The following is a 16,546-nucleotide window of genomic DNA, read 5'->3' as shown; positions in this document are numbered from 1 at the left end:
AAGTTACTTACTTCTGAGTGAGACCTCAATATTATCGGACTTTAACTTCAGTTACTCCATCAGAACTTTAGTCCCACCATATCGGTGAGACAAACTACGTTATATTCAGACAAACTATTGTACGTTTAACTATTGGCGCAGCCCTTTCCTGTATTTCTTTGTGTTCCTCCAATATGCCTATAGGGCCTGCTATTCAAGATTCAGCAGGCACAGCTGTCATGCCCGGTAACTCTCTTGCCACATTTAAGGTCCCCGAGAGTATCAACCCATCGCATATGGTCCCGGCTAATCTTAAAAAGGACGTCCTGGAGGGCAGGATGTTAACCTAGTCTCGCTTCTCATTGCCTCCCAGGATGTCCTTGAGACATTGCCTCAAGGACATCCTGGGAGGCAATGAGAAGCGAGACTAGGATATTATCCTTGCCCTCAGGATGTCCTTTTTAAGATTAGCCAGGACCATATGCATATGGGGATATTTCAGTGGTACGGGGGGCAAGAGATCCTAGGCTAAACAAAAAACAGTTTGCACCGGAATTTGTGTTAGGATTTGGGATTTATAGGGATGTGTATTGCTCTGTATATCCTAAGAAAAGAGAAGAGTTGGACGTATATATGCTCAAAGCTGATGGATCTGGGGCACAAATACGGTGGTACAGCCTTTTATGACTACCACTGTTCCTTTTCTGCAAAGGTGGCTGCAGCTCTGACTCAGTTTAACTACAGCATAAATTGGAGTAAGTTAGATACTGATTTATTCTGCAGGCATATATCAGCTGATCAATTGTCTCGGTTTCGATTTCAGGCCTTCTCCCCAGACGCTGCCCACCGCTTCCCAGCTGGCTACCTCTGCCCCGTCATTCCAAGACATGCTCCTGGATTAGATGTTTATTGATTCATGCATGCACTTTCAGTTAACTCTAGGAAAAAACACGATAGGGCCTTTCACATTCTCACTAAGTTCATAGCGGAATTTCAAGTTCAGGACATGTTTGCTTTGTAAGCTATATTGGGGTTCACTTCTTTTTGCCACCTTAACTTAAAATTATCTTTTAACACGATCAAACTTTATCTAACGGGCATCCAACAGCACATGCTATTACAACATCCTTATAAAATAAGATTCCTTTCATCATACCAGATAACGACTTTATTGAAGGGAATCCAAAAGATCGATACATATCTGCCACCTCAGAGACTACCCATCCACAATAAAATATTCCAATCATTATCCGACTTGTTAAATACAGCTCCATTCGAACATAAAACCAATATGGTAATTAAAACAGCCATCTATCTAGCTTTTTATGGATTTTTACATCCAAAGGAATTCACCACCAGTAATGTAACGGCCACAGACTGCATTAAAATAGTCAATATCAACAAATCCTTAGACCATTACGTTCTGTCACTTCATCACTCTAACCAGATGGGACACACGGTCAACATACCTCTTTTCCCTACCTATAATAAATGGTGCCCCGTTAAGGTTCTGGATACCTATTTCAACACTTTCCATACACAACCACACCAACCACTATTAGAACTACACAGCTGAATTCTCACTACTGCTAAATGTATGCTCTATGTCAGTTTGCTCTTAACCATACTTGGCCTAAATGCAAACCATTTCTCAGGACATTCCTTCTGTATAGGGACGGCATCATCTGCTTCCTCCAACCACATTCCAGCTCCTATAATCAAAGCTATGGGACGCTGGAAATCTTCTCCTTAAACTCTATACATACCAAACCCAGTTAAAGAGTTACGGCAAGCTTTTTGTGATTTGTCCAAATAATTGATGTTTTGTAATATGAATACATTTTGTATGGTACACTTCTTTTTGCCCTCTTTATTACAGGTCTACTGCATTGTCGGTTCCGGCACACCACAACCAACTGGTGTTATTGAACTATGTTTGTTGGTTACAAATTATATGTTATGTTACCTTACCATCACGGCAATTTTGCCCCAACTACAAATTATATATATATGTAGTTTTTCCAAATGTCAAATAAAAGAGAGTAATTCGATGTAATTATCCCGAGCTTGAGGCAATGGTTGATGGGGTATTTCAATGTATTAGACTATAGACATGGACTATTGAGCTAGTTAGTCTATAGAGAGTCTGTGGTTTGGACAGTAGTCAAATAGTTAGGGGGTCATTTATTTTATATACCGGTATATTTAATTTCATGTTTGATCTAGTGCTGTCATCCAAGGGGGATGTTCTTGAGTCTGGGGGGGGAGGGTTTCAACAGCGTCCCAGGTGGAATTTTGTCGTAGTCATATAATTTACAGTGTTATTCGTTAAAGTGAGACTTTACAGTGAATTTCAATAGAGAGAGGGAGGTTTAACACCTCAATTATGCCCCCACCCACCGTACCGCATGTGGGGGCATGTCTATCAAACAGCGAGCAGCCAGCAGATTGTTCCTAGAAATCCTTTTATTTGTGAGTGAGTGCGGCTGGATTATATCCTACAGTAAGGACAGTGGGAGTGTAGAGACAGACATGAAATATAAATCAATGTAACATGCTTGTGAATACGTTTTATTAGAGTTGCAAGATACAAGACTAGATTTCAATCTGTTTCGAAACATGTCTTCATTCTTTAAGTGTCTAATGTTGTACTCTCCAACATACTGTCTTTATTGCAGACCCGTGCCAACTCGCAGCTCCAAATCAAACCCGGGAGTTCTATTTTCAATATGGAAATGGTACAAATTATACCTGTGTTACTTACTGCACCACGGGCGTACCAGGCAGATTAAACTGCAACTATGGGGAGTGCCGTGTGATAGCCAAATCAGGACCACAATGCTTGTAAGTGGCTCATTTTGAGAACAATGGAGAGAGTAAACAAGGTTTGTTGTCAGTAGTCCATTGTGCTGGGACTCGAAATATTAGAACTGCCTCAAAATGAGAAAACCCACATGGCCATCTTGGGGTAATCTCCCTGCTAAATTGGGTGTCGGGATCTGTTTTACATGTTGATATCTGCCTTCAGATTTTAAACAGCTGGAATAGACTGGATACTAGGACCATGCACAGAGCACTGTCAGTCAGCCTGGCCACCCGCTTTAGGAATGGGCCACCTATTTACAGACAGAGCCGTCCTTTGCTCTGGGCAATCTGCTGTCTTGCCGGGACATTCATCCCAAAGGATGGAAGATTGGCCGGAATAATGAAGGCATGAGATATCATTGGTCCATAAGGTGTTCATTAGCTCATGTAAGAATAATCATTATGCAAAACTGCAAAATTGACCAAACTGCCTGATCCCAGCTGCGCCCTGAATTGAGGTCCATCTAAATCGGCCTGAAATGTCCTGTACGACTTGCAAATAACACAGAAACTGTTCAATTCCTGAGATAATTAATGAATCTGATAAACACTGTTGATGTAGAAGAACAATGTGACAAATTGCTTTGTAACCTTAGTGCAGGGGTCCTCAAACTACGGCCTGCCAGGGTCTTGAACCTAGCCCAAGCAGTCAGGGCCACCCAATGGGCCCTATATCTTTAGGGGCCCGGTCAGTGCTGCGGCCATGCAATATAGCGACCCCTTTTTTAAGGGCCCCTTTAAAAAAAAATTGCAGCCGTAAGTACTGCGACCGTCACTTCCTCCCAGCTCCCTCCGCACGGGAGAGAGCTAAGTCGCAGGAGCCACACCGACTCCCATCAGCCACAGCCACCCACCCTCCTGCAAAAAAAAGGTGAGCAAAATTAGCTATGTATGTATGTCAGTATGTATGTCAGTATGTATGTGTGTCAGTAGGTGTGTATGTCAGTATGTGTGTATATGTGTGTGTGTGTGTGTGTATATGTATGTGTGTGTGTGTATGTATATCTGTGTGTGTGTATATGTGTGTGTATGTCTGTGTGTGTGTGTGTATATGTGTGTGTCTGTGTGTGTATTTCAGTATGTATGTCAGTATGTGTGTCAGTTTATGTATGTATGTATGTCAGTATGTGTGTATATGTGTGTGTGTGTGTGTGTATATGTATGTGTGTGTGTATGTGTGTGTATGTCTGTGTGTGTGTGTGTGTGTGTGTGTGTGTGTGTGTGTGTGTGTATATGTCTGTGTGTGTGTGTGTGTGTGTGTGTGTGTATATGTCTGTGTGTGTGTGTGTGTGTGTGTGTGTGTCAGTGTGTGTATATGTCTGTGTGTGTGTGTGTGTCTGTCTGTTTATGTATGTATGTATGTCAGTATGTGTGTGTGTATTTATGTCCTTATGCGTGTGTGTGCAGTGTGCATAGGAATTCGTATATATATTTGTTTTATAGTCCGGCCCCCAACAGGGTCAGAGGGACCGTAAACTGGCTCCCTGGTTGAAAGGTTTGAGGACCCCTGCCTTAGAGCAAGCTAACATTGGGGTATAAATCCCAATTATTATGAAGCCATTTGCAGTTAGCCATAGGGCTACTGTATATTTAATATTTAAATAGTGTTTTGGGTACTGCATGTTCCCCTGGCACTGTATGCTGGGAGACTGGTTGGTCCATCCATTCTGGCATCGGAAATCCTCCTGCCCATTACACTGATTTAAATATATTTAATTCACTGCATTTTAAGGGAGAATTGGACCAACCATTATGTCCTTCCTGATTCATAAAGTGTTCAGGTATTTTTTTTTACACGTTTTAACCATTTACAAGTTCTGAGGCAAATTGTTAGAAACCAATGTTTGTATCCTTGCTAACCATGGTGAGTATAAATGGGCACGATAAGCAGAGCAGTGTGCCAGTGACATGTTCAGTCATAGAAAGGAGTGACATCCAAGCGTGCAAGTGTTCTATAACGGGTTTCTTGGCAAGGCTGCGAGTACCATGGTCCGTACATAGACCCTGCTGGAGTGTTAGCGTACAGAGTAAATGTCCAGGAATTCTTCCTTAGTGTAAACTATAAATGTGTACATATGGGCTCACACTGCGCTTATCTCTGGTGACTCCAGCAGTGGTACACTCGGAAATCCGGGAGGATCCTACAATCAGTGATGTTGACAAGTGAATAAACATCTGAGTATTTTCATGGCATTCAGATACGTATTAAAATGTTTTAATCACACTCTGAATTGCCCGGAAACAATAGGTGCAAGCCCTCTTTTTGGCTCTGTTATACACTCAGACACATTACTGGGAGTATTATTGCTGTGGAGCCCTGTTATACACTCAGACACATTACTGGGAGTATTATTACTGTGGAGCTCTGTTATACACTCAGACACATTACTGGGAGTATTATTGCTGTGGAGCTCAGTTATACACTCAGACACATTACTGGGAGTATTATTGCTGTGGAGCTCTGTTATACACTCAGACACATTACTGGGAGTATTATTGCTGTGCAGCTCTGTTATACACTCAGACACATTACTGGGAGTATTATTGCTGTGGAGTTCTGTTATACACACAGACACATTACTGGGAGTATTATTGCTGTGGAGCTCTGTTATACACTCAGACACATAACTGGGAGTAGTATCACTGTGGAGGTCTGTTATACACTCAGACACATTACTGGGAGTATTATTACTGTGGAGCTCTGTTATACACTCAGGCACATTACCAGGAGTATTATTGTTGTGGAGCTCTGTTATACACTCAGACACATTACTGGGGGTATTATTGCTGTGTAGCTCTGTTATACACTCAGACACATTACTGGGAGTATTATTGCTATGGAGCTCTGTTATACACTCAGACAAATTACTGGGAGTATTATTACGGTGGAGCTCTGTTATAATACATTACTGGGAGTATTATTGCTGGGGAGCTCTGTTAAACACTAAGACACACTACTGGAAGTATTATTGCTGTGGAGCTCTGTTATACACTCAGACACATTACTGGGAGTATTATTGATGTGGAGCTCTGTTATACACTCAGGCACATTACTAGGAGTATTATTACTGTGGAGCTCTGTTATACACTGTGACGAGACTAATCTCGCCACATTGCATTGGAGGAGCCTGGTTGCCCGCCTGCTGCCTTTGGATTATGGACCGGCAGTTAAAGGGTTAATTTTACTGCGCAGAAGGATTTATTTCTTCCTTTCTGCACAGCCGTTCGGTAGATTCTATCTACCGAACAAACAGACTTTTTTCAACCTCCCCAGAGCCGTGGGAAGCCAGCCGGCGCTGTTAATGGGCCACCCAGAGGCTGGCGTGTGCCCTCCATTTACCTCCCTGAAGCCACGGTTAACCGCGGCTTAACGAGCGTGTGCCGGCAATTGACCACCCAGTAGCTGCGGTTAACCGCAGCTTAATTGATTGTTACTGGGTGGTCGCGGTTACACCTAGCCACCACACGATGGCGGTGTTCTGGAGCTCCCCGGGCAGTCAGCGCTTTTCTGCCCGGCTTTCATGCACCAAACCCGGACACTGTGTCAGCTAAGCATCGCTGAGCCTCCAGCCCCTGGTTCTAATTCGTACTGATTTAACGAATGTATGTAAAATCAGTGTTTTATGTTGGAGGAAAGTTTTAACCCAGATAGCTATGCCATGGAGCATATTAGGGTAATTAAAGACTTTGGCTCCATGGCAATTAAACTGTATTTGTGTGGTCTGAGTGCCATTCACCTAATAATGTACACTCAGACCTGAGCTATCTGGGGATATGTTACATGTATATATTTACTGTACCATTTGTCCCATTATATATTTTAAAGTGATAGTCTGTCTTTGTGTCCCAACGTGCATAATGGTGATTTGCCTTTGTCCTGGGAGATAATTGAATTACTTCTAAATTATCTCCAGGGCAGAGGGGAGGAAGCCATGATGCATTGTGGGGATGTTTTACTGCTGTATGTCTGTAATTGGTACTTGTCAGTCCGTAGTTACAGTCTTCCATCTGGTCCCCTAGGGGAGTGTCCACCAGGTGGGAGACCTGCATAAATACAGGGACAGGTAGCCCTCAATAAACAGACCACTGCTTGACCGTCAACACGGAGCCCTGTCTCGTTCTTGGGGGGATTCACTGTATGCTGATAGAGACTGATTGCCAGGAGTGTAAGCCGCTTGGGAGCTTTTCCTGTTCGTCTGCTAGCAGCTATTCGTGAGGTTCCAGGTCGGGAGTTTGGAGTGCTACCTTATTCCCTTGTATGCAGTTCGGGAGTTTGGTGCATTCACTTGTATTCAATTCGTGAGTTTTGGTGATTCTACTGTAGCTGTGCCTGCCTCAGAAAGGGGATTATCGTCTAAGCGGTTTTAACCCCTTGTCTGCTGAAACGGTCCGTTACAATTGGTGGCAAGATCGTTCCTAGAGCCAGAAGGACAGCTACAGGAGACACCATTCTTGGGATTTTACAAATTGAGGGCAACGCATGTCTGAGTACAGCGACCCTGACAGAACCAGGATGGAACCAGCAGTGGAGTATGATGAGGGTGCCATGGATGACCGAGATGTGATGCCCGCGCCAATTTTTTTCCCCAGTCCGGCCCTGAGGGATACTATGTTTATGGAGGGATAGTATTTTTATGGTGGGATAGTATGTTTATGGTGGGATACTATGCTAATGAAGGGATAGTATGTTAATCGTGGGATACTATGCTAATGAAGGGATAGTATGTTAATCCTGGGATACTATGCTAATGAAGGGATAGTATGTTAATGGTGGGATACTATGCTAATGAAGGATAGTATGTTTATGGTGGGATACTATGCTAATGAAGGGATAGTATGTTAATGGTGGGATACTATGCTAATGGTGGGAGAGTATGTTTATGGTGGGATACTATGCTAATGAAGGGATAGTATGTTAATCGTGGGATACTATGCTAATGAAGGGATAGTATGTTAATCCTGGGATACTATGCTAATGAAGGGATAGTATGTTAATGGTGGGATACTATGCTAATGAAGGATAGTATGTTTATGGTGGGATACTATGCTAATGAAGGGATAGTATGTTAATGGTGGGATACTATGCTAATGGTGGGAGAGTATGTTTATGGTGGGATACTATGCTAATGAAGGGATAGTATGTTAATCGTGGGATACTATGCTAATGAAGGGATAGTATGTTAATCATGGGATACTATGCTAATGAAGGGATAGTATGTTAATGGTGGGATACTATGCTAATGAAGGGATAGTATGTTAATCGTGGGATACTATGCTAATGAAGGGATAGTATGTTAATGGTGGGATACTATGCTAATGAAGGGATAGTATGTTAATCATGGGATACTATGCTAATGAAGGGATAGTATGTTAATGGTGGGATACTATGCTAATGAAGGGATAGTATGTTAATTGTGGGATACTATGCTAATGAAGGGATAGTATGTTAATCGTGGGATACTATGCTAATGAAGGGATAGTATGTTAATGGTGGGATACTATGCTAATGAAGGGATAGTATGTTAATGGTGGGATACTATGCTAATGAAGGGATAGTATGTTAATAGTGGGATACTATGCTAATGAAGGGATAGTATGTTAATGGTGGGATACTATGCTAATGAAGGGATAGTATGTTAATGGTGGGATACTATGCTAATGAAGGGATAGTATGTTAATGGTGGGATACTATGCTAATGAAGGGATAGTATGTTAATCATGGAATACTATGCTAATGAAGGGATAGTATGTTAATAGTGGGATACTATGCTAATGAAGGGATAGTATGTTAATCATGGGATACTATGCTAATGAAGGGATAGTATGTTAATCATGGGATACTATGCTAATGAAGGGATAGCATGTTAATCGTGGGATACTATGCTAATGAAGGGATAGTATGTTAATCGTGGGATACTATGCTAATGAAGGGATAGTATGTTAATGGTGGGATACTATGCTAATGAAGGGATAGTATGTTAATGGTGGGATACTATGCCAATGAAGGGATAGTATGTTAATAGTGGGATACTATGCTAATGAAGGGATAGTATGTTAATAGTGGGATACTATGCTAATGAAGGGATAGTATGTTAATCATGGGATACTATGCTAATGAAGGGATAGTATGTTAATCATGGAATACTATGCTAATGAAGGGATAGTATGTTAATCATGGGATACTATGCTAATGAAGGGATAGTATGTTAATAGTGGGATACTATGCTAATGAAGGGATAGTATGTTAATCATGGGATACTATGCTAATGAAGGGATAGCATGTTAATCGTGGGATACTATGCTAATGAAGGGATAGCATGTTAATCATGGGATACTATGCTAATGAAGGGATAGTATGTTAATCATGGGATACTATGCTAATGAAGGGATAGCATGTTAATCGTGGGATACTATGCTAATGAAGGGATAGTATGTTAATCGTGGGATACTATGCTAATGAAGGGATAGCATGTTAATCATGGGATACTATGCTAATGAAGGGATAGTATGTTAATGGTGGGATACTATGCTAATGAAGGGATAGTATGTTAATCGTGGGGTACTATGCTAATGAAGGGATAGTATGTTAATCATGGGATACTATGCTAATGAAGGGATAGTATGTTAATGGTGGGATACTATGCTAATGAAGGGATAGTATGTTAATCATGGGATACTATGCTAATGAAGGGATAGTATGTTAATGGTGGGATACTATGCTAATGAAGGGATAGTATGTTAATCGTGGGATACTATGCTAATGAAGGGATAGTATGTTAATGGTGGGATACTATGCTAATGAAGGGATAGTATGTTAATGGTGGGATACTATGCTAATGAAGGGATAGTATGTTAATCGTGGGATACTATGCTAATGAAGGGATAGTATGTTAATGGTGGGATACTATGCTAATGAAGGGATAGTATGTTAATGGTGGGATACTATGCCAATGAAGGGATAGTATGTTAATAGTGGGATACTATGCTAATTAAGGGATAGTATGTTAATGGTGGGATACTATGCTAATGAAGGGATAGTATGTTAATGGTGGGATACTATGCTAATGATGGGATAGTATGTTAATGGTGGGATACTATGCTAATGAAGGGATAGTATGTTAATGGTGGGATACTATGCTAATGAAGGGATAGTATGTTAATGGTGGGATACTATGCTAATGAAGGGATAGTATGTTAATGGTGGGATACTATGCTAATGAAGGGATAGTATGTTAATCATGGAATACTATGCTAATGAAGGGATAGTATGTTAATAGTGGGATACTATGCTAATGAAGGGATAGTATGTTAATCATGGGATACTATGCTAATGAAGGGATAGTATGTTAATCATGGGATACTATGCTAATGAAGGGATAGCATGTTAATCGTGGGATACTATGCTAATGAAGGGATAGTATGTTAATCGTGGGATACTATGCTAATGAAGGGATAGTATGTTAATGGTGGGATACTATGCTAATGAAGGGATAGTATGTTAATGGTGGGATACTATGCCAATGAAGGGATAGTATGTTAATAGTGGGATACTATGCTAATGAAGGGATAGTATGTTAATAGTGGGATACTATGCTAATGAAGGGATAGTATGTTAATCATGGGATACTATGCTAATGAAGGGATAGTATGTTAATCATGGAATACTATGCTAATGAAGGGATAGTATGTTAATCATGGGATACTATGCTAATGAAGGGATAGTATGTTAATAGTGGGATACTATGCTAATGAAGGGATAGTATGTTAATCATGGGATACTATGCTAATGAAGGGATAGTATGTTAATCATGGGATACTATGCTAATGAAGGGATAGCATGTTAATCGTGGGATACTATGCTAATGAAGGGATAGTATGTTAATCGTGGGATACTATGCTAATGAAGGGATAGCATGTTAATCATGGGATACTATGCTAATGAAGGGATAGTATGTTAATGGTGGGATACTATGCTAATGAAGGGATAGTATGTTAATCGTGGGGTACTATGCTAATGAAGGGATAGTATGTTAATCGTGGGATACTATGCTAATGAAGGGATAGTATGTTAATCATGGGATACTATGCTAATGAAGGGATAGTATGTTAATCATGGGATACTATGCTAATGAAGGGATAGTATGTTAATCATGGGATACTATGCTAATGAAGGGATAGTATGTTAATGGTGGGATACTATGCTAATGAAGGGATAGTATGTTAATCATGGGATACTATGCTAATGAAGGGATAGTATGTTAATGGTGGGATACTATGCTAATGAAGGGATAGTATGTTAATCATGGGATACTATGCTAATGAAGGGATAGTATGTTAATGGTGGGATACTATGCTAATGAAGGGATAGTATGTTAATCGTGGGATACTATGCTAATGAAGGGATAGTATGTTAATGGTGGGATACTATGCTAATGAAGGGATAGTATGTTAATGGTGGGATACTATGCTAATGAAGGGATAGTATGTTAATGGTGGGATACTATGCTAATGAAGGGATAGTATGTTAATCATGGAATACTATGCTAATGAAGGGATAGTATGTTAATGGTGGGATACTATGCTAATGAAGGGATAGTATGTTAATGGTGGGATACTATGCTAATGAAGGGATAGTATGTTAATGGTGGGATACTATGCTAATGAAGGGATAGTATGTTAATGGTGGGATACTATGCTAATGAAGGGATAGTATGTTAATGGTGGGATACTATGCTAATGATGGGATAGTATGTTAATGGTGGGATACTATGCTAATGAAGGGATAGTATGTTAATGGTGGGATACTATGCTAATGATGGGATAGTATGTTAATGGTGGGATACTATGCTAATGAAGGGATAGTATGTTAATGGTGGGATACTATGCTAATGAAGGGATAGTATGTTAATGGTGGGATACTATGCTAATGATGGGATAGTATGTTAATGGTGGGATACTATGCTAATGATGGGATAGTATGTTAATGGTGGGATACTATGCTAATGAAGGGATAGTATGTTAATGGTGGGATACTATGCTAATGATGGGATAGTATGTTAATGGTGGGATACTATGCTAATGAAGGGATAGTATGTTAATGGTGGGATACTATGCTAATGAAGGGATAGTATGTTAATGGTGGGATACTATGCTAATGAAGGGATAGTATGTTAATGGTGGGATACTATGCTAATGATGGGATAGTATGTTAATGGTGGGATACTATGCTAATGAAGGGATAGTATGTTAATGGTGGGATACTATGCTAATGAAGGGATAGTATGTTAATGGTGGGATACTATGCTAATGAAGGGATAGTATGTTAATGGTGGGATACTATGCTAATGATGGGATAGTATGTTAATGGTGGGATACTATGCTAATGAAGGGATAGTATGTTAATGGTGGGATACTATGCTAATGATGGGATAGTATGTTAATGGTGGGATACTATGCTAATGATGGGATAGTATGTTAATGGTGGGATACTATGCTAATGAAGGGATAGTATGTTAATGGTGGGATACTATGCTAATGATGGGATAGTATGTTAATGGTGGGATACTATGCTAATGAAGGGATAGTATGTTAATGGTGGGATACTATGCTAATGAAGGGATAGTATGTTAATGGTGGGATACTATGCTAATGAAGGGATAGTATGTTAATGGTGGGATACTATGCTAATGATGGGATAGTATGTTAATGGTGGGATACTATGCTAATGAAGGGATAGTATGTTAATGGTGGGATACTATGCTAATGAAGGGATAGTATGTTAATGGTGGGATACTATGCTAATGAAGGGATAGTATGTTAATGGTGGGATACTATGCTAATGATGGGATAGTATGTTAATGGTGGGATACTATGCTAATGAAGGGATAGTATGTTAATGGTGGGATACTATGCTAATGAAGGGATAGTATGTTAATGGTGGGAGAGTATCAACGTCCACATAATGTTTATAAACCAAGCAAAGTAACATTTTGTTTCCACCCACAGATGTCCGGACACCAATGACTTCTGGTACTCAGGGAAGAGCTGTGACACCAGGATTAGCAGACCTGGAGTGATTGGGGGAGTCACAGCCGCTCTCATTGTCTTAATCCTTATAGCAATCATAGCATTCATTCTGTGTCGCAGACGGAGACGGAGAGGCAAACGCAACTCATTAACAAAGTAAGTACAATACAGTCCATGGCTTTGTGTCAGCCATTATACTGCTGTGATACAATTAGAGCTAAAATGTTATCGCCAACACCGAAGGACTGCATCCAACTATATATGGAACTGCACTCACTCCCATCAGGCAGAGCCAGGATGCTTACTGTACCAGAACCAAACACCAGATTCCCATAATTGATTAAACAAAAATAAAGGAAGTCCAGGCACTCCTTAGTTCAATCCAGGCACTTATATTGGAACCACAGCAACGTTTCGACTATGAGGTTGAAACGTTGCTGTGGTTCAGGGCTGGAGACCTGCAGGAAGGCGTGGGAATGGCGTTCCTGCACTTTTTTTAGATCAGGAACGCCGTTCCCGTTTGTGGTCCTGCAGGCACTCAGGGGGCGGCAAAAAATACCCCCCCCCCCCCCCGGCCGGCTCTTGTCTCGCTGTCAGACGTGGCGAGGGAGCTGTGTTCTCTCTGCTCCCTCTCGCCGCGCCGTTTGCTGATGCTGGGAGCCAGAATATGACGTCATTTCCGGCTCCCGGCATCAGTAGACAACCCGCGCGACGAGAGGGAGCAGAGAGAACACAGCTCCCTCGCCGCGTCTGACAGCGAGACAAGAGCCGGCTGCACTGAAGCCCCACTGGACCCCAGGGACAGGTCCACGCCAGCTCTCCAGGTAGGGAGGCTGGGTGGACATTTTTAAATTTAAAAAAAATATACAAATAATTCTTGTGTATATATGTGTGTGTGTTGTGTGTCTTGGAGTGTATATGTGTGTGTGTGTGTGTGTGTGTCTGTGAGTGTATGTATGTGTGTGTGTGTGTGTATGTGTCTGAGTGAGTGTGTGTGTGTATGTGTCTGGGAGTGTGTGTGTGTGTGTGTATGTGTCTGGGAGTGTGTGTGTGTATGTGTCTGGGAGTGTGTGTGTCTGTGTATGTGTCTGGGAGTGTGTGTCTGTGAGTGTATGTGTGTGTGTGTGTATGTGTCTGGGAGTGTGTGTGAGTGTGTGTGTCTGGGAGTGTGTGTGTATGTGTGTGTGTCTGGGAGTGAGTGTGTGTATCTGTGAGCGTATGTATGTGTATTTGTGTGTCTGTGAGTGTTTGTGTGTGTTGGTGTCTGTGTGTGTGTCTGAGTGTGTGCGTGTATGTGTCTGGGTGTGTGTCTGGGAGTGTATGTGTGTGTGTGTATGTGTCTGGGAGTGTGTGTATGTGTCTGAGTGTGTGTGTCTGAGAGTGTGTGTGTGTGCCTGGGAGTGTATGTGTGTGTCTGTGAGTGTGTGTGTCTGTGAGAGTGTGTGTGTGTCTATCTGTGAATTTGTGTGTGTATGTCTGTGTTTGTGTGTGTCTTTGTGTGTCTGTGAGTGTACGTGTGTGTCTGTAAGTGTATGTGTGCACCTGAGTGTGTGTGTACGCGTTTATATATGCATACAAGTTTTTTGGTTTTTTTTGGTGGTGGGGTGGGGGTGGAACTCGAGTGAGTTCCCACACTTTATTCCCCAGGACTTGACCCCTGCTGTGGCTCCAATAAAAGTGCCTGGATTGAACCAAGGAGTGCCTGGACCTCCTTTATTTTTGTTGCATCCAACTTACAGGCATGGAGTCACATTGGGCTCTGTTTGAATTTCACCTCTTGTGAATTGTGTTCACCAATTGTTATGTTATTTGTAGTACTTTTACTTTGTCACAGAATGATCTATAATCTTACACTACAGACATATTTTAGATAAGATTCAGAAGATTAAACTAGTAACTACATCTCTGTGAAGTCACATTAAAATTTGGATTCTGGTTTAGTTAATGCAATGTCCATGGCTATTATTAACACAAGCTGTGCGTTTACTAAGACTCTGTATAGTAACGAGAGGTTTTACATTAGGACGTACATTTTCTACACATATAGGGTTATAAGTTAATTCCTATCTTTGGTCAACAAAGCTTGATTTTGACAAATTCCCTGTCTGCTTCCTACAATGTGCTCATTCCTTATACTCGATAGCAGCTGTCTCTTGTGACTCTGTCACAAGTTTCGCTCTCAGGTGTCTATTCTGTGTACATCTCATTCGAGGACTAAATGAGTGACTTAAAGAGAATCTGTCACTTCCCAGGATTTGTAATACCATGGAGTAAAGAGGATGTTTGTGTTAAACAAATATTCATGATTTTTTAACTTAAAATGAATTCAAGTAATACAGATATGAAGATAAATGCACTGTAACCTTAGAATTCGAGAAATCAATTTCTAGAAAACATTGTGTTACCAAATACAAGCCACGGCGCAAAGCCTTCTCCAGCACATCCCAAAGATTCTCAATGGGGTTAATGTCTGGACTCTGGTGGCTAATCCATGTGTGAAAATGATGTGCTCCCTGAACCACTCTTTCACAATTTAAACCCGATGAATCCTGGCATTGTCATCTTGGAATATGCCCGTCCATCAGAGAAGAAAAAATCCATTGATGGAATAAATTGGCCATTTAGTATATTCAGGTAGTCAGCTGACCTCATTCTTTGGGCACATAATGTTGCCAGATCATAGCACTGGTCCCACAGGCTTGTATAGAAGGCACTAGGCATGATGGGTGCATCACTTCATCTGCCTCTCTTCTTACCCTGATGCGCCCATCACTGGTGGTTCCCCACTATCCTTCCAGTTTTTAAAATGCGTTGGACAGTTCTTTACCCAATTTTAGTAGTATATGCAATCTTCTTAGATGTTTTCTCTGTTTGATACATGCAAATGATTTGACCCTTCTCAAACAGACTAACATCTTGTCCACGACCACGGGATGTGTCTTTCGACATGGTTGTTTAAGAAATGAGAAGCTACTCATTGCATCAGTTGGGGTTAAATAACTTGTTGCCAGCTGAAAGATAATCGCCCACGCAGTAACTATCCAGTACGAGGTTCCTACCTATTTGCTTAGTTAAATCCAGGTGGTGACTTTTTTTGGTCCAGGCAGTGTGTATATGTACACAGTACATATAAACATTTGTTTTATTATTTTTATTGTCATTTATATAGCGCCAACAGATTCCATAACACTTTACAATATTATAAGGCTGGGGATGTAACTATAAATAGGACAATTACAAGTAAACTTACAGTAACGATAGGTTGAAGAGGACCCTGCTCAAACGAGCTTACAGTCTATAGGAGGTGGGATATAAAACACGTTAGGACAAGAAATATCAATCAAATAAGGCAGGGCTGGAGGAGAGAGTAAAGTGCTGCCCTTTAGGAGAGAGCAAGAGACAGGTATGTGAGGTAGAGGTTACTCTGGGAGGCCATAAGCTTTCCTAAAGAGAAGGGTTTTAAGGCTCTTCTTAAATGATTGAAGACTAGGGGAGAGTCTGATGGCGGTAGGCAGGCTATTCCATAGGAAGGGAGCCGCCTGCGAGAAGTCCTGCAAGTGCGAGTTGGCTGTATGGTTGCGAGCAGCGGTCAGGAGGTGGTCACGGGCAGAGCGGAGAGACCGAGAAGGGACATACCTATGGATCTGTGAGGAGATATAAGAGGGGCTAGAGTTGT

The 16,546-nt window shown here is 41.3% G+C and overlaps 1 protein-coding gene and 1 non-coding gene across 2 annotated transcripts in view; one reads left to right on the top strand and one right to left on the bottom strand.

Annotated features, from left to right (window-relative positions):
- The window catches only part of LOC134573359 (mucin-3A-like), a 54,321-nt gene that overhangs the window by 12,577 nt on the left and 25,198 nt on the right, over positions 1 to 16,546 (top strand). Inside the window, exons 4-5 of the mRNA XM_063433061.1 lie at positions 2,658 to 2,823; positions 12,850 to 13,026. Of these exons, the coding sequence (XP_063289131.1) occupies positions 2,658 to 2,823; positions 12,850 to 13,026 (343 nt within the window). The remainder of the gene's footprint in view (positions 1 to 2,657; positions 2,824 to 12,849; positions 13,027 to 16,546) is intronic.
- Positions 317 to 395, bottom strand: LOC134573813 (small nucleolar RNA SNORA17). Its single transcript, XR_010085373.1, has one exon. It is a non-coding gene; the product is annotated as a small nucleolar RNA SNORA17 (small nucleolar RNA).

This window comes from Pelobates fuscus, chromosome 9, assembly GCF_036172605.1.
Source record: "Pelobates fuscus isolate aPelFus1 chromosome 9, aPelFus1.pri, whole genome shotgun sequence".
NCBI lineage: Eukaryota > Metazoa > Chordata > Amphibia > Anura > Pelobatidae > Pelobates > Pelobates fuscus.
The sequence above is the reverse complement of the archived record's forward strand: the minus strand, read 5'-3'. Positions and strand labels throughout refer to the sequence as shown.